Source organism: Gobio gobio (genome assembly GCF_949357685.1).
Source record: "Gobio gobio genome assembly, chromosome: 4".
NCBI classification, from domain to species: domain Eukaryota; kingdom Metazoa; phylum Chordata; class Actinopteri; order Cypriniformes; family Gobionidae; genus Gobio; species Gobio gobio.
The window spans coordinates 61,005,824-61,024,802 of record NC_137100.1 but is presented as its reverse complement, the minus strand read 5'-3'; the positions used below and the strand labels follow the sequence as shown (position 1 = coordinate 61,024,802).

Sequence of the window (18,979 nt, the reverse complement as noted above, 5' to 3'; positions counted from 1 at the left end):
GCAGCTCATATTTTCTGCACATCTTGCAAAGCATCTGTTCCAGACAGATGCAAGCACCACTAGAACGTCTTATGTTTTGGTAGTAAAGCCAAGGAAATAAAAACATGCCTTCTCCAGTGTTACCAAGCTACAAGGACAAACGGCTGCCGGGGGTTCTCACACTGATGATGCAAACATACTGTGATTTAGACCCAAATAATACAAATGTAAAAAAGACACCTGCAGGGGCAGAGATGGAATCAAACTTGTGGTCAGACCAAACAAATATATAAATATACAAATAAACAAACAAAAAAAACACACACACATACATACACACATACATACACACATACACACATACACACATACATACATACATACATACATACATACATACATACATACATACATACATACATACATACATACATACATACATACATACATACATACATACATACATACATACATACATACATACATACATACATACATACATACATACATACATATATATATATATAGTGTGAAAAAGCCTAAGAGTGAAATACTGACCACATCAGTGATGTTGAGAATCTTCCTATTCATTGTCTCTTTGTCATGGCTGGCTGTGGGTGTAAACCACAGCTTCTGGAATGTTTCATTCACAAGTTTCTGCAGGGAGGGAAAGACTGTTAGCTCAAACTAACAGGACAAACCTACCACAACAAAGTTCAGCACTGCGGTTTTCATGAAAAACTAAGCAGAGAACATGACTGCACCTTGATGCCCTCCTCGTCATTGACCCTGCGGATCATCTTCACGCACATCTCTGTGATCTTACTGAAGTTGGGCTGCTCTAGACAGATGTCTCTCAGAATCTTGATCACCCTCTTCCTCACACTGATACCGGTGTCCTGAAGAGACCGCAGATATAAACACTTTAAATGTCACACAGATTACATGCACAATAATCCAAATAGCAGAACACCACCGCAGAATGTGCCCCAGACACAACAGTACATATTTTTGACATCAAGGGTTTAGGCTAAAACTCACATGAATGTATAAAGGGAAAGTGCATATTTAGCAAATATATTATTCTTTAATTCTAACAAATTTTATTCACATTTTCCCCAACTATTTCATTTTAAATGGTCCTGCAGTGTGCCAAAATGATTTTTAAAATTACAAATACTGGCTATAATTATAAATTAATATGGTCATAAAAAGTTAATGCAATTGCTCCAGTCTTCAGTGTCACATGATCCTTCAGAAATCATTCTAATACACTGATTTGCTGCTCAAGAAACATTTCTTATAATGAAATGTTAAAAACAGTTGTGCTGCTTAATATTTTGCAGAAACTGTGATATAATACTGATTCTTTGATAAATAGAAATCTCAAAAGAATAGCATTTATTTGAAATGGAAGACTTTTGCAAGACTATAAATGTCTTTACGGTCACTTTTGATAAATGAAATTCATTCTTGCTGAATAGAATTCAGAAATTTTTATTTCTTTATTAAAAACAACAACTTTTGAACGGTAGTACATACACAAACGTATACAGATATTGTTCCATATAACAAGTATTCCAAAGCTTTACATTGTTGCAGCTTTAACTATTAGACAGGTAGTGGCTTAAAGTCATACCAATATCCTCTCGATGAGCATGTCGTAGTACTGCTCCGTCAGCTGAGGTCGACTCAACACAAACCGTCCCAGCAACTCAACCGCCGCTTCCCTCACGCTGGTGGAGTTATCCATCAATCGCCCATGAACACCACGCTGCATATCAGACTACACAAGACAAATATACAGATTAAAAGATATGGACCGTCAACTCTGACTCAATTAAAACTAAAAACTATAGGTAATTCTGTCATATTCCTTACCCTGGCCAGTATACTGGGGTCAACTGCCACCACCTCAGAGAGACACTTCATGGCTTTGGTCCTGACAGCTATGGCACTCTCCCCTAAAACTCTCAGAATCTAAAATAAAGAAAAGACAAAAATAAAAATGCACTCTATGCATAACCATTTGCATGCATTTAAACTCTGCTCCACACACACATTAGTAGTGCTGGGAAGTCACCACTTAAAGATGTTTATCCCTCTTTCAAAGAGATTAATTAGATTGGGTTAAAAGTTGTGTTACGTTTTTGTTCTTGAATCGCAAGAGGCACAGTAATACCAGGTGGAAACTGATAATGTCTATATCTTAGACCCATCTTCTCACCTGTGTCAGGTAGATATCAAAGCTCTGAGAGAAGGGTCTGGTGGAGGCCAGGTAGCGTACGATAAGGCAGGAATCTTCATAGTCCACAGTGTCTGAATTCATCCTGTCAGAAGTTTATTTTTCATTAATACCACAATCCAATCATTATAATACAGGATGGGTAGCATAAATTCATGTATGACAATACCTGAGAGTAGTAAATTGATTGGGAGCTGTTTTAACGACAGTGTGGAGGAATTTCTTGCGAGTTTCGGCACGCTGCATGATGTCTCCGGTAGCCTGGAGCTCTTTGGCGTGCTGCGTCCCCTCCGAGTCGTCATCCTTTTGATTCTGACTCCTCATGGCCTTCTCAGCCTCTGTAGTGCAGTCTCTGAACCACTGAGCGATGTAAAATTTGCGTGCAAACTGCAATACAAAATCAGATTGAGGAATGATGACATGGAGGATTATGGGTAGCGAAGAAGGCAGAGAAAATGCCTTCATCAAACAGATAATTTACCTTAATACAAACCTTTCATTAGTGATAGACTGCGATATTATATTTGACCCTGGACCACAAAACAAGTCATAAGGGTCAATTTTTGAAATTGGGATTTATCCATCATCTGAATAAATAAGCTTTCCATTGATGTATGGTTAGTTAGGATAGGACAATATTTGGCAGAGATAAAACTATCTGAAAATCTGGAATCTGAGGGTGCAAAAAAATCCAAATATTGAGAAAATTGCCTTTAAAGTTGTCCAAATGAAGTCCTTATCAATGCATATTACTACTAATAATAATACATTTTTGATATAAATCGATTATTTTGACCCATACATTGTATTATTGGCTATTGCCAAAAATATACCCATGCGACTTATGACTGGTTTTGTGGTCCAGGGTCACATATATGAAACAAACAAATCAAAATTCTCTTACTTCTACCCAATTTTACTTATAAAAATTTAAGCAGAAGCTTAATTTTTTTTAAAGGTTCATAAAATCACTAGTAAAAAAATCAGTCATGCATATCTAAACTTTTGACTGGTACTGTTATTTCTAGGCGTCATATTAACCACAGGCAACCTTGCCAGATGTTGACACCTGACCATAGAGAAACTCATACACAACTCTATAACAAGTCCATGTGCATCTTAGTTGGACTCACAGTGAGGGCAGGGTCTGTTTCTGCATTCTCATCCATGTAATCCAGCAGAGCTTTCTGCAGCCGCTGAGTCTCGTCTCCTTCCGAGCCCTAAAGACACATACAAGGAGCATTTATTTAAAATAAAACTGTGTAAAGTAGAATGTTTATTAGATGTAGTCTACAGGCACCAGCATGTGTATTTTGAAGTAAGGTGAGTACATTTACATTTATGCATTTGGCAGATGCTTTTATCCAAAGCGACTTACATTGCATTCAAGGTACACATTTTACATTTTGTCAGTTCTTGCTTTCCCTGGGAATCGAACCCATGACCTTGGCGTTGCTAGCGCCACACTCTACTGTTTGAGCTACAGGAAAGAGTATACCTCTCTGACGATGCAGTCGATGGCTTTCTGGTCCATCCTGCTGGTGACTGAATCTTTCCTCAATCTGGCTGCTACGGTACCCAGATAATCCAGTGATGCCACCCGCAGTGCCATCTCTGTCTGCTTGTTACTGAATTGATGTACCTAGGGACAGATTACGTAGGGTCAAGGGTTACTGAAGGAGAAAGAACCTTTGTATGTTTCCCTGAAAGCACCGTTGTGTTTTTTTTCTTAAATTACTCAAATTGTTTCTGCTATTTTTTTAATAATATTTTATAAAAATAAAATTCAATTATTTATTTTTTTAATTATACATTTTGCAATTCAATTCATTTTGTTAGTTTTTTTTTTTTTTTCAACTATATTTGGTATGACAATCTCACAAATCACCCAAAACTCCATGATAAACTCCTAAGGGTTCATATAAATATTAATTCATTACATGTTTAGCACGGATGGGGAAGTTAAAGCTCTATTGCAGACAAAGTGATTGGCTAAGATCCGTTCTTACCAGTAATCTACCCAGAAGGCTCAGCAGTAATTCAGAGGCGGGCCACTCCGGTTTGTTGACCGTAGACAGCAGATCCTGCACAAAATTCTCAAACAGCGGCCTGTAGTCTTCCTCACCCTGTTTACTGCCACACCTGAGATGTAGTTACAACACAAAAAGACACGTTGAGTACTGCAAGAACCACATACACACATATATCACAAAGCAAATGTAGATAATGGAAAGGATGTTCTGACTTCTTGAGGAATACAGTGAGGAAGTTCTGAGCCGTCCGTCTAGCCGTTTCATACGAGTTGGTGATAAACACATCGTCGTCAACCTGACAAATGGATTAAACCATATTGTTAATGCAGCCTGTAATCTACACCAGGGTTTATGGTGATAGTAAAAATGCAAGACTAGTTTAAGAGGTGCTGGGTGAGTAGCTAGTACCTTCCTGTGATCATCTTCAGAGTCTTTGTCACAGGGCAGATGAACCACGCACTGAATTAGTTGCAGCACCAGAGCACTAACCATCTGAATGTATATGGGCTCACCCTCTGCATCACTACTGTTCAACCTAAACACACAGACAGAATCGACATGCAGGAAATGCTTATGTTAATCACAGATCCGTTTAGGCAGAGCTGCAATCCAAATATAAATGGTTATATCAGTACCTGAAGTTCCTGAGACTGCGTTTGCTGGTGGGCAGTCTGGCCAAAGAAGTAAAGATCTCCTCTAAAATTAACTGTCTGTGCTTCTCGTAACGAGAGAAGACCTGAGCCACAGAGAGAAGCAAAGTGCCTCTATTAGTACCATGTTTTGCAATACAGATACATGTGAACAAAGCAGGAATCGAAATTTACAATGCGTAAATAATACTTTTGATGAAGGTGAAGCATAGTTTCTGTGACACTTGTGTCACCTAGCCAAACTACAAAAATAAAGCATGTTCATACATAAACATAGCCTTTACATGTGCTTGTGAAGAAAGCAGGTCTCAACAGGTAAAATTAGGCTACTTTCAACAAAAGGTCTAACATATTAGGAATGCTTTAAGCTGTGTTATGTCTTATGAGTAAGCAACTGAGCAGGCTAACACTCTGTCTAGAGCAAACTAGAGCGTCTTGCTTAGATTAAGCCCATCCCATGTAATGCATCAGCCATGGTCCCACAGCAGCTAAACACCCTCTGGCTCCGCCTGCTACAGTAGCCACGCCCCAAACTCTCACTATAGGTTGAGCTGGAAAATGATTGACGGATCTGAGTGGACCGTTCTCAATGCTTTGATGGTGCCTGGGAGGTTCAATGTTTCACTTTTGGGGGATTTAAACCCACATTGATAGTAGTCAATGAACAATAAACTGGGTTAAGAGAATGTGTTTTAACTTGACTTTTTCTTTAATCGTCATTAAAAACAAAATTAGCATTTAAGAAACAATTTTCTTTTGGAAGTTTCTTTTGGAAATCTGTGATTTTGGGGGGAAAATGGCTAAAATGTTTTTATTGTCATTGTAATTAAATATATTTTAATGAAATCACGCAAAAAATGTAATGGCTGGTCAGCAATATATATTCCTAATTTTCTTAAATGTTGAGAAATGTATTCAATGCATAATAGACTGAATGCACAGGGTTTTGTAAACATACCGCCGTCACCAGCTTTATGGCACAGAGCTGAAGCTCACTGACATTCTCCACAAAGAAAGGAGTGATGCCCATTGAAGAGACCTGCAGAAGAACAAAATCACTTTCAAAATCAGAGAGTGATACAACACGTAATAAATGCCAAAAATGTAGACAGTATACACAAGTACACTGCACCGATCAGTTCCTACCTGCAGAATTGTTGTATCAGTCATTAGCTGAATTTCCAGCAGCTCTGAGATGTTGCTGACCACGTCACACACTTTGTTATAGAGCATGACGATGACTCTCTGCTTGGCGGTGGAGCACTTGGCTCGCTTTGCTCTGGAGCTGAGCAAGGAACCTGAAACCACACATCGTTCATGTTATTTAGTATTTCATTTACAATTACAAACACATGGCAGTAAACACCAATGAAAATGTCAATGATATTATTATTACCATTATTATTTTAAAGTTCCCCCTTTAGTCAATAATTGTATCCCCTAAAACTCATCTTTGACCACCAAAATGACATTTAAAAAAAAAAAAAAAATCAGTGGAATTTTTTTTTATTCATGCCTTAAAATAGCTTGAATGTAACTCTACATCCTTGCTTCATTTAATATATGCGGATGCATGAATATGAAAATTAGCCCCGCCCCCACTTACACCAACTCAGAGATCCACTTGGGTAAACTTTACCGTAGTAAATGCTGCACAATGGTATCACTCTTTACAATGTCGGACACATAACAGTAATTAATATGATTAACCTTTTGCATGACTGTTATCAGACAACTATTAATGTGTTGCTAATGTTACACACACCATGTTTGCGTGCATTGGCTGAGTTAGCCTAAAATAATAAGCTATTTGAGCATAAAAAAACAACATTTATGGGACAGTTCATGTCTGATTTTGTTGCTGATTTGGAATATTTTATTTATTTAATTGTGAGTTCAGCAAGCAATTTTTGAGATTTCAGAATTCCCTCAATCAAGTAGATAGGACTTGTTCTAGGATGCCTGAAGGCGTTGCAAATATGGCTTCCAAGTGAACAGACTTTCCTTGAAAAGGACTTTGGTATCTCTTTTTTAAATACATTTGTCAAACAATTCATTCAGGCACTGAATAGGTTTAGAGCAAAAATGCCATGATTATTTTTAGACCCGGTGAGAACAGGCCTTCAGTAGAAGTTAGGAGTCTCACCTCCTTTAGGGTTGACTCTGTAGACCGGATCATACTGCGGGTAAAGAGTGTTCTGCAGGTGGAACTTAGTGTACTGCAGAACTCTCTCTATCACATCCTCAATGTACACGGCTTTGGGCATGTGTGATGATGTCATGATGTTCAGTGCAGTCAGACACGCATCCGCTGACTTGGTCACACGCTCCATAATGAGATCCCGCCAGAGACGCTCCTCGTCCTCTCCCTCATTATCCTGATGAAGAGCAGAGGAGACAAGAGTGAGAAAAAGCAGTGGATTCAAAGTAAAGGCATCATCTGAAGTATAAAAGTGTCACCCGAAAAAAACAAAATATGAATAAAGGAACAAAGTGCTGTTTACAAGGTTCATGAGTGTAGAAAGACTGGCTCCATCCAGAATGTTCTTCTCCAGGATGTTCAACAGTTTCACCAGTTTATCAGAAGGGATCTAAGCATTAGGAAAGAAAACAAAAGAATATGTGGTATATAGCTATAGCTTGAGATGTTACAGACAAGAGGTGTTTTCTTGCTTATATTTAGCATAAGAGTTGTGTTCATACGATTTGGTTGAGAGAGATGATGGAAAATGGGCACGAAAAACTATTTAAAAAATATTAATCCCCAAACAAAATGTATTAAACACTTATTCAGTAAACTGATCAAAAGTGACAGCAGAGATATTCTTAAAGTTATAAAAGAGTTCAAATAAATGCTGTTCTTTTGAAGTATCACAGTTCCCACAAATAAATATCATATTAGACTGATTTCTGAAGGATCATGTGACACTGAAGACTGGAGTAACGATGCTGAAAATTCAGCTTTGATCACAGGAATAAATTACATTTTGTAAATATATTACACTATAAATATAACGCAACTAAAGTGCAGAATGTGACACCTTTAAAGACCCTATAAAGGGTTTATTAGGGAGGCGACTCTCTCATTCTACAAAAATATTCCACTTCAAATAAGACAAGTTATTAAAATTGGTCCATTTTCCCAAGAGACAGACTGTAAACTAAATGTTCTTCAAATACCATATAGATGCACTACTATATAGATTGCTCATAGACATGGGCTAGTATCTCTTACCCTGCAGGTGATGCCCATGGCTTTTATCTTAGCAGATTCACTGCCCAATTCATTTAGCTGCTGTTTCCCCAACAACAGCTCCTGAGGGATCTCATCGTCATCTGAGAACACACAAACATGACAACACGGAGTAAGAGATGACCTTACTCAAAAACTAAAAAGAGTTTTCATACAGAAGCTATAAAACAACAACAAAACAGATATATTAACCCTACCCTGAGCAGTAAAGTCCACATCCTCAAGATTCTCAAAGATGTTGTCAATACTCAACGAGAACCTCTTAAAAGTGGAAGAGTCCATCATTTCTGGGGAGAAAAAGAGGAAAAAAATCAAGTGGGATTTAATAAGCTTCATTCTGACAGGGAAAATTCTGAGCAATCATGAGGGAGGTGAGAGGGTTTACCTTCAGGGGTTAGCTTAGGCTCATAAGCTTTTCTCTTTTTCTGCTTCTCTTTCGTCTTTAAACGTCTTGCAACTGAAAGAATAAAAATCTCCAAATCAACCACTAAAGGACCGTTTAAGCACATTTCAGATGACGACACTGTAGCTTCACTAAGTTTTTGAGTTTCATTTTAATTCATTATTAAATTCTAATTTAGTTTTTCAATTGATCAAAAGTGACAGGAAAGATATTTGTTACAAGAAAAAATTGCTGTACAAAGAACTGTTCAAATTAAGCAGCACCACTTTTTTTCAACATCGTTAATAAGAAATGTTGAGCAGCAAATCATCATATTAGAATGATTTCTGAAGGATCATGTGACACTGAAGACTGGGGTAATGATGTTGAAAATTCAGCTTTGATCACAGGAATAAATTACATTTGAAAATATATTAAACATAAAAAAATCCTGTTATTTTAAATTGTATTTTTCCTCAATATTACTGTTTTTACTTAATTTTTTTTATCAAATAAATGCAGCACAATCACATTTTGACCTCTTGGTGAGCACAAGAGAATTCGGTCAAAAACATTTTTAAACAATCTTACCGATCCCAAACTTTTGAGGTGTACTGTATATAATGCAACTAAAATGCAGAATATGGCATTATTAAATTCTAATGGGAGCTGAATTGTTTTCTGCTAACCATCGCTAAGGCTGGGAGGAGGAGAATCTTCATCAGAGTCGTCGTATCGGCCGCCTGAGCTTCTGCGCACGTCAAAATTTCCTCTTCGATGCTCTCCCGAACTCCTCCGGTCTCGATCCTCAAACTCCCATGCTCTATCGCGATCCTTCTTCTGACGTTTACGAGATGCTGGGGCAGAAAACAGTGGCAGATTTTTGTTGACTTGACTGAACAATTGACTGATTATTTTGAATTAAGCATTTCCATCCACACTGTAAAAAATATTTTTTTAAAGTTGTAAATAAAACCGTTTATTGGAGAGTGTTTCACAAGAAAATAATATATTAGTCCATCTACTTCAAAAGTTCCAGTTTAATTTTGCTACTTGCCGTTTTATTAAAGAATTTAATTTTTGTAAATTTCACAAATAATTAAATTCTACTCAGTGCAACAATGGAGCATCAATTTGTGTAAATGGGTGAAATTATTATTACATAGGGATGTGCCCAAATCCGAATACCTCATTTGGAAAAGAACTGGATAATGAATAACGCATTCTACGGAGCCCCTAAAGGAACATGCAGTTCAATTGCAGTTCAATTTGCGAGTTTATTTTTTTCAAAGGTTAAAGATCCCTCCCTTTGAGATGGGAGGAAAAAATATATTTCAATGCTTTTGCATTCGCACACAAAACTTTTGCATTCTCTCGGCATTGTATAGTTGGGTAATTATATTGTATATAATTTTCAGGCATCAATACGAGGGGTATTGAAATCGCTTTTGAATGCGCTCACTTTTTCACTTTAGCAAATTCAAGATCACACATACTCTGTGTATAAGAAGTGGCGGTACTGACCGCACATTTTACAAGATAAGATATTTGCTAACGATGCTCAGGATCTGTTGCGCAACAAATACTCCACCATCATCCTGTAAGTCAACTCTCTTTGCCCTCTTCACGTGATAAGTGAAATCTGACTCTGCAGTTTGTGCTGTATGGAACAGTTGCATTCAGTATCTGTTGTATAATTCAACTAACGTTTTTTATTTCTATAAAGAAGCAAAACGGCAGTGTGGTGCCGTGGTGGGCAAGTTATGTAATCTGTGTATGGCCGAACACCATTTAACACCGACTACTGCAGCATAACTAACCATGTCCCATTAGGGGCTCAGTAGAATGCGTTATTCATTTTCAGTGCCTTTCCAAATAAGGTATTCAGCTTCGGGCACATCACTATTACATGTATATTTTTTATTTAATGGATGAATTGGAGAAGATAGTGAAGGTAGTCAATAAGTGTCCAGCAAGCATGTGAACTCCATTACCACTGTTTAAAAAGCATCTCAGGATGCACCTCTTTAACATTGTTAAGAGAATGTTAAAGGGTTAGTTCACCTAAAAATGAAAATTCTGTCATTAATTACTCACCCTCATGTCGTTCGACACCCGTAAGACCTCCGTTCATATTCGGAACACAAATTAAGATATTTTAGTTGAAAGCTGATGGCTGAGAAAGGCTTCAGACAGGCCTCCATTGGCATTCAGTACATTTACACTCACAAGACCCATAAAAGGCACTTAAAACGTCGTTACAAAGTCTATCTCACCACAGTGGCTCTACAATAATTTTACGATGCGACGACAATAGTTTTTGTGCGCAAAAAAAAAATCAAAATAACACCTTTATCCAACTTGTTCTCGACTTTCGTGTGTGCCTCCACGACGTATGCGCGAGAATATGACGTAGCGCCGGCGTTCGGGAATCCATGAAATACACACTTTAGCCCCATTTTGAGAACTACGCCGAGACCTAAAGCACGATCAATGTAGAATTCAACAGCTTAGACACGCGCGTCTTCCTCTGCTTGTCAACAAATTGCTTCTGGGTCATGTGTCCGAACGCCGGATCTACGTCATATTCTCGCGCATGCGTCATGGAGGCATACACGGAAGTCGAGAACAAGTTGGATAAAGGTGTTATTTAGATTTATTTTTGCGCACAAAAACTATTGTCGTCGCATCGTAAAATTATTGTAGAGTCACTGTGGTGAGATAGACTTTGTAACAACGTTTTAAGTGCCTTTCATGGATCTTGGGAGTGTAAATGTACTGAATGCCAATGGAGGCCTATCTGAAGCCTTTCTCAGACATCAGCTTTCAACTAAAATATCTTCATTTGTGTTCCGAATATGAACGGAGGTCTTACGGGTGTCCAACGACATGAGGGTGAGTAATTAATGACAGAATTTTCATTTTTGGGTGAACTAACCCTTTAAGTATGGTTAAGCACGGTTTCTTGATTTGGCATTGGAGCTGACAGTGATCATTGCAGTGGTGGAAAGCAGTGCTACTCACAGAACTCCTCGTCCTCTGAGCTGTCCTCTGCATATTTAGGCTTCTCGTTAACAGTGCTGCGTTTGCGCTTGTTCATCTTCACCCGCTCACACAGTGGCATGGTGGACTCGATCTCTGCCAGCAGCTCAGGAGGAAGATCCTTCAGCACGGAAGGGTCTATTCCACCTGTGCACAAAGATTTACATTCAACTTGCACTGAAATTAAGCATACATCATTTATCTTGTTTAACACATTTATTTTAATTTGCTATATCCAGCAACATAAAATCTCAGATTGAAGGACGATCTTCACAAAAATTTATTTTCTGCAAGCTTTTTTTCAAGGTAAATGTAGGTGTCTTCCTAAGAAACGACACTTGGAGACTCCAAAGGACACCTAATCACCAAATATGAGTCCATATAATTCATACATTCATGCTCACCAAAGCACACTCAGAACAAAACTCAGAATTCAGTGTACAGTAGTTGTACAGTGCAACAGCAAAGAGCATGTTTAGAGCTTTTTAGTAGGGATGCACCGAAAAGAAAACTGATTAATAATGATTAATTTCTTATTTTAAATTAGTTTTTGTATAATTGTATTATTATAACACTTTTCAATTAAATTGAATCATCTTACTGAATCTGAATTTAAAAAAATATACAAGCCAATAAAATAAAATACCCACACTTTTATTTAAAGTAACCAAAATTGGACAGAAAATATATATTAAAATGATATTAAATAAATATATTATTATTCATTCAGTTCTATGCTAATCAGATTTCACTAGGGCTGCCGCCGACTTAAGATTTTTCTAGTCGACTAACCGCACGTTTATATTAATTTAATTACTTAAATATGCAGGGGCGGAATATATGCCTATTCCGCGCTCAAGTGCACACAAAGCTTGCCGCAAAGCACTGGAAAAAGTTATGATTAGATTATGAATGTGTCAGGAAAAAATAGCAAGGACACATTTTAATTGTTCATTAATAAACTAGTGTTTTCTGTGTCGGCTGCAAAGTTAACAATGCTGACTTGCCTCTTGCTGACTTTGTTTTCGTTATTTTACAGAAACACAAATTTTTCTTGTTATTGTGAATTCACAGAAATAGAACGTAGACTCTTAACAGTTTGGAATTTGGGGTGTAACAGTACATTGATATAGATCAATACATCAATATTTTGTGCCTCGATAGATAAAGGTCTATGGTTTTGCGTAAAAGGACTTCATCTTGAAATGTTACTTTCTACCATGTCTGTTAGATCACAACACCGGCGTAGAGAGCGCTTTGAATTATTCTTCACATACTCCGTAACTACATTTTTTTTTTTTTTTAAAGGCTCAATAAACTGTTGCAAAGATCTAACACACTCTGCATCAAAATCTTCTCCCTTTGTGTTTTGAACTTTGCTGCAGGCTGTGACTCCATGTTGCTTCAAGTAGGGATGCACAGATAGCATTTTTTCAGAACCGATCCAATCCCAAAAATTCTGAGTATCGGCCGATACCGATACCAATCCGTTACCAGTGCAGTTTTGAGGTATAGAAATTCTACATTGAATTTTTAAACAGTGTGTTGAACTGATAATAACTCTTTTTTGTGTTAAACACAATCTACTAAATACAGATAACGTCATTATAAAGAAAAACGACAAAATAAAAGAATATATAAAACTATGACAAAAATACTACTATAAACTAGATGGTGGATAAACTAGATTAGTGGATAATTCAGCAGCAAAAGTTACTCTGGAAAAATCATGAGGGCACAATAATTGTATAAAATCTAAACCTTTAGTGAAAAAAAAAAAAAAACATTTAGTAGGGACCAAATAAAAGTGAATACGTGTAGCACTAAACTGGTCAAATGTTACACATTGTTGTAAAATATACATTCATGAAAAAAAAGTAAATATATTTATAGAAATAGGGCCTATATACTAAGAACATTTATTTTAAATGTATAGCACAGCTTTTTTAATGAGGCAGCAACATATTATAGATTGGAACAAGAAAGGCTATGAATAGGGATGCACCGAATGTTCGGCAACCGAAATTAATAAGTGAAAATAAGTGAAAAGTCTGAATAAATTTAACCGAACATTGACGTTTTTGATGACGCAATCAAATATAGCAACCAGCACATGTGAGAGAGGCGCGCACGCTTATAGATGCAGCAAACATGTCGGGAGTGTGGAAGCATTAAAGTGTCCGAGATAGACGCAAAAATGGCCGTTTGGAGACACTGTCTAAGCACCCTCAAATGCAAGCAAGAGCTCCCTCTGTTGATACTATAATAATATAATGGCAAATGCTCCAGTGCATATTTGTGTCTGTAGAACGTCAGATGTATCCATTTACAACGCGTTTCCTCAGCGGTGACAGGCTCGCAAAATTTCTCATGAACAAACAAAGTGTAGACACGAATCGACGCAAGTAAGATATTTATTGTGGATTGTTAGCAGCTTCATTGTACTTTGTGAGATCACGATGAACTGACATAGCGACAACGTTTAGTGATTGTAAATGGAGCGGTCTTGGCTCGCTTTCGAGTCAGACTATATAATCCTTTGAATAAAACTATTGTTTATCATGTTGCAAAAAGACTAATAGATTAATAGAAAAATATTTGCTGCAAAATATTTTTGAAATTATAAATAATCTTAAATGTCTCACTGTACACTCAGTGCTGTGGTGGAGCCGTTGCTTAGCCTAGATCTGCACAGTAATAGAGCACCCTCAGTGATTTCAGAAGCACCCTCAGTGATTTCATTATGATACATGTATAATAGGCCAAAGATAAGATAAGATGGCCAAATAAAAACATTTTAATTTTACACTTTTTTTAAATATTATTTTAAGTTATATTGTGCTTTGTTTGTATCATGTCTGCTGAAATGCTAAAAAAATTTCATTGTTACATAAATATTTTTAAATTGTAGTTTTGTCATTTCTTTTTCTTTTTTTAAAAAAGCAAGACAAAATAGTAAAAAACTAATTGTTACTATTTAATTTATGCAATACTGAAAAAATTAGCAAAAAAAAAAAAAAACGGCTTCGGCCTTATGCCAAGATTTTTAATTTCGGTGCATCCCTAGCTACGAATAATCTTTCATTGTGCAAAAGTATTACAATACAAAAGGCTCCAATACAGAGCGGCACGACGCACACGTATGCACATCATGTTGCCTCAAGCGCATCATCCTGCGCACGGGGAGTCACAGAGCAGCGCTTCGTCCGCATTGAAAAGTTCAAAATACAAAGAACAATACAATCTCTAGTCCAGTGTTGTGATCTAACAGACACCCGATAGAAAGTAACAGGATTTAGAAACCGCAAAAAACTCCAGCCAGATAAAGTCATTTTATGCGAAACCATAGAGCGTTATCTACAGATCATGCATAATAACAGTAACATTGAATCATCTTGGAGAGAGTTTCATCGTGTTGACTGCTGTAACCGAAACAGTCATGTAGTTTAAAGCTGAATGGAGAATGACTGACAGACACAGCGGAGGGAAGCATTTACGTGAATTACGATTTAATTACTTAAATATTTCTCTGTACCTCACAATAAACTATGGAATGGCTTCAGACAACTTATAACAGTGCACAAAGTGTTGCTGATGCTTTATAATGTTATAATGGAACCTTTTATATTATAATACTTTTGCGCAATGAAAGAATATTAATATCTTGTTCTGTCCCATCTATCATATGTTGTTGCCTCATTAAATATACATTTAAAAGAAATGTCTTTATATTATGTATATTTTATAGTATTTATTTATATATAAATATATTTACTTGATTTTCAGGTACTTTTGCCGCAGAGCAAATGTGTCGTATTTATGATAATCCACGCAGATTTCAGTTGATGATTAAAGACGTTTAAAGTAATTAATAACGAAACATGAATGAATGAGAGAAAAAAAGGAGTGGGATGTGCTTTATATTGAAAATAAATATTAAAAGCACGAAAAAGAACTGAATTCTACAGACCGCACGCTGTGCATGCTCCAATTGCAACACGGACAAGCATAGTAGGCTAGCCTTTGTCTTCGGTTGTACACCTAAACGGCCAAATAAACCCAGAAATATCTCAAAATGCCATGTCGACGTAAACACAGGAGATGGAAGCACGGTGTGCGTTCTCTCGCGTTTTACTGTGGCTCTTTTGAAAAAATGCATTAACCAAAAATGAAATGAATTGGTCAAAAAAAAGTTCCCGACCCCTGACCTAGGTTAATGTTAGAGCGTGCAGTCATGTAAAGTTGCTAGTACTTACATATTTCAAATAAGCCATATTTGAGGTTGATGGATGATAGGAGAGCGTTTGGATTTCCTGCCCGACATACTGTAATTACCCGCCGTTAACGATATGTGTCAGACGGTTTGTTTTCACGTTTCTGCATTCTGCATTTACCACTGTGCATCTTCGGAAGCAGTGCTGCTCGCAAAGTTACAAAAAATGCTGCATGAGAGTGAAACCTGAGCACTGGGCACTGAGGGGCGGCGAGACATACATTTACGGCTCAAATTTTCTGCCTTTTTTCTCTTTCGGCCAAAAACCAAAAATGCCATTTTAAGCCGATCATCTTCGGCAGCTGAAATGTCAGTGCATCTCTATTTTTTAAAGCTTGTTTACGTTTTAGACATGTCAAGTTGTGAAACTGAGCAGAACCACATGGAGATGCAAAAAAACAAACAAACAAAAAACCACCCAAACCAACTGCCTTGACCTAGGGCTGCAGCTATCGATTATTTTTGTAATTGATTAATCTAGCACTTAATTGATCGATTAATCGGATACATTTGGGTGTGTTTTTAAACAAATAATGCATAACGAAAATGAAGAGGAAAAGCAACTTAATTTATTAATATGTACTAGGGCTGAAACGATTCATCGAGTTACTCGATTAACTCGATTATAAAAATTCCTTGAGGCAAAAATTCTGCCTCGAAGCCTCGTTAAATTCCTATGACGCGCGCACTATACGCGCAGGATCTGATTCACACGGACCGCTGTTCAATGTTCAGAAAGCACACCATAGCGCGTGATACATTTTGAATTTAGTTTACGTTAGATTCTAGATGCCCAGAATCACTATAGTAACTGCATGTTTTACACAGTTTATACAGGTAAGTTGATTGCCGTTCTTATAGCTGCCACACACACACACACGGCGCACGCAAGCCCCGAAGCCAGATCGCTTTCACTTTTGTCCTCATAAAGTTTGTCAAGTAAATGCGTTTAAAGCCTTGCCAGTTTGAACATTGAAGCGATTAAGCATAGGGCTGAACTAGTGCTGGGCGGTATGACCAAAAATGTATATCACGGTATTTTTCTAAATTATATCGGTTTCACGGTATATGACGGTATTTTTTCCCCTATGCATGACAGGGTGTTAATCACATTTTCTACTGATTGAGAGAGGAAATACTGCAGGAGATTGACTAGAATGCCCTGTTTTACTGTCATGACGAGTGAATATTGTAGAAAAATTCCACACTAGAGTTAATAGGTCTACAGGTTAACAAAATGATGCTGTGGAGAGACAACAAACAATAAAACACAGACCTGCAACACGTTTAGAATCATACTTACAGACACCTGAATATTAAAAGTTGAGTTGAGGGCACCTTAAGCATTTTAAAAATCTAACCCTCTATAACAACAAACTGCCAAAACGAAGAGAAATGAGGATATTAGCAATACATTTAACAGGACTCTCGGAACGAATGACACACATCAGTTTAACACAGAAAGAATAAAGCAGTTACTTTTTGGCCCATTCTTCTTTGAATTGTCAGTTTATTTATTAACTTACATCGTCTTTTGAATAATCCATCGTGTCAGCGCGTTCGTGATCAGACATAGGTTATCAGTGTAATCAGTGCATACATTTCATTTTAATAAGACGTGATGAAATATGCGCGCATACACACTTCTGGTTCATGTCTAGAGCACTAGAGTTTTTGAAATATGTCCATAAAAATTTTAAACGCACTCGCTCCGGTCTATATCAGTGCTATATGATCCATGTGGTGAGCGTTGATAAACTCATCGCAGCGCTCCGTGCAGAAACCGCGCTCTCTCGCGCGCCGCGTGTAGTTTGAATTCTCAACAATAATCAAGGGCTGAATCCGACATCGCTCCCATAACCTCAAATATAGCATTATTTGGAGGGCACAGCGCTTTGTAGTGGTGTCCGAAACCTTAGTGGACGTTATTGAGTGCACTCATTCTATCCCATTGCACCGCAATAACGAGTGTACAGCCGATGTACACACAACGGTTGTCCGACTTCACGCACGTTTTCATTCACTCCTTCAAATAAAGTGATAAAGTAGGGAATAGTGAATGAGAGTATAGGATACAGCCATAGGCTGTGCTGTAATGCGATCTCAACTGTGCTCTGACTGCTCTTACTACAGTGCATCAATGAAATGGGTCCCCTCTCAAACAATGACGCGCTGCGCCGCGTTCCGAACGTTGTTTAAGCGACATATACCGGTATTGCGGTATCATCAAAATTCATATCATAAAGAAAATTAATACCGGTATTCGGTATGAACCGGTATACCGCCCAGCACTAGGCTGAACGATACATCGAATTTTCATCGTCATCGCGATATGAACTCGCGCGATGAACACATCGCAACCGACAGCCTGACACGATGAATAAGGGAAAACAGTTTATTACATGCGCCAATCTGAGTAACGTATTCTGAATACTTGGATTACTTCCACATTGAATTGCATTTTATAAGTCTAGGAATGCGGCCATCAAATCCTGCTTACTAAACATATATTATAACATATTTAGCTGCCGTCAACGGGGCCAACGGCTCTGGGCTTGTAAATCAGCACATTGGAGAAAGTAAAGTTGCACGTCAACTAAGCAGGAGCACCGGCGGTGGTCGGTCAAAACACCTTTTTCTGTTTGTGAATGCTGTTTTACGTGAATATTAATGACACGAGTGAAGCACAAAGCTTCATTTACAAAATAAATAATAGGTTTGCAATTAAATGTTACATCGCAGCCATGGAAACATATGGATTCAGGCTGAACGAGAGAGGAAGCTTTGTGTGGTGAGACAAATTTAAGATTGCTTGCGTTTTGCTATCTGGTCACACGATTTTCCTCGAATTTAACAATAGGCTTAGGCTTACTCCATTTTATTCTACTGGACATGGAATCTCTTATTTGTTTCCCCAAATCCTCATTTAGGCTACGTCTCTGACAGGGGATTAAACGTGTCTTCCTTGTTTGATTAATTTAGGAGTAGCCTAGGCTATATTTGCATCATTTACTGTGGTAAAGTAGAAAACGGAGTAGGACAGATACATTTTACTTCGAACTTTACTTTATTTAACACAGTTTGTGCTTGCTATTAGACTTGGTCAAATTTATGTGTAGCCT

At 37.5% G+C, this 18,979-nt stretch overlaps 1 protein-coding gene across 2 annotated transcripts in view; it reads right to left on the bottom strand.

Moving 5' to 3' along the window:
- Window positions 1-18,979, bottom strand: part of nipbla (NIPBL cohesin loading factor a) — a 74,559-nt gene that overhangs the window by 14,232 nt on the left and 41,348 nt on the right. For both annotated transcript variants that reach the window (XM_079816136.1, XM_079816137.1), the window contains exons 10-30: window positions 11,567-11,731; window positions 9,232-9,399; window positions 8,546-8,617; window positions 8,358-8,447; window positions 8,143-8,243; window positions 7,412-7,498; window positions 7,054-7,285; window positions 6,054-6,205; window positions 5,866-5,946; window positions 4,893-4,993; window positions 4,666-4,792; window positions 4,470-4,552; window positions 4,234-4,366; window positions 3,723-3,866; window positions 3,358-3,444; window positions 2,394-2,611; window positions 2,207-2,309; window positions 1,861-1,959; window positions 1,619-1,765; window positions 744-878; window positions 538-636 (exon numbers count right to left, since the gene is read on the bottom strand). In XM_079816136.1, the coding sequence (XP_079672262.1) occupies window positions 538-636; window positions 744-878; window positions 1,619-1,765; window positions 1,861-1,959; window positions 2,207-2,309; window positions 2,394-2,611; window positions 3,358-3,444; window positions 3,723-3,866; window positions 4,234-4,366; window positions 4,470-4,552; window positions 4,666-4,792; window positions 4,893-4,993; window positions 5,866-5,946; window positions 6,054-6,205; window positions 7,054-7,285; window positions 7,412-7,498; window positions 8,143-8,243; window positions 8,358-8,447; window positions 8,546-8,617; window positions 9,232-9,399; window positions 11,567-11,731 (2,624 nt within the window). The remainder of the gene's footprint in view (window positions 1-537; window positions 637-743; window positions 879-1,618; window positions 1,766-1,860; window positions 1,960-2,206; window positions 2,310-2,393; window positions 2,612-3,357; window positions 3,445-3,722; window positions 3,867-4,233; window positions 4,367-4,469; window positions 4,553-4,665; window positions 4,793-4,892; window positions 4,994-5,865; window positions 5,947-6,053; window positions 6,206-7,053; window positions 7,286-7,411; window positions 7,499-8,142; window positions 8,244-8,357; window positions 8,448-8,545; window positions 8,618-9,231; window positions 9,400-11,566; window positions 11,732-18,979) is intronic.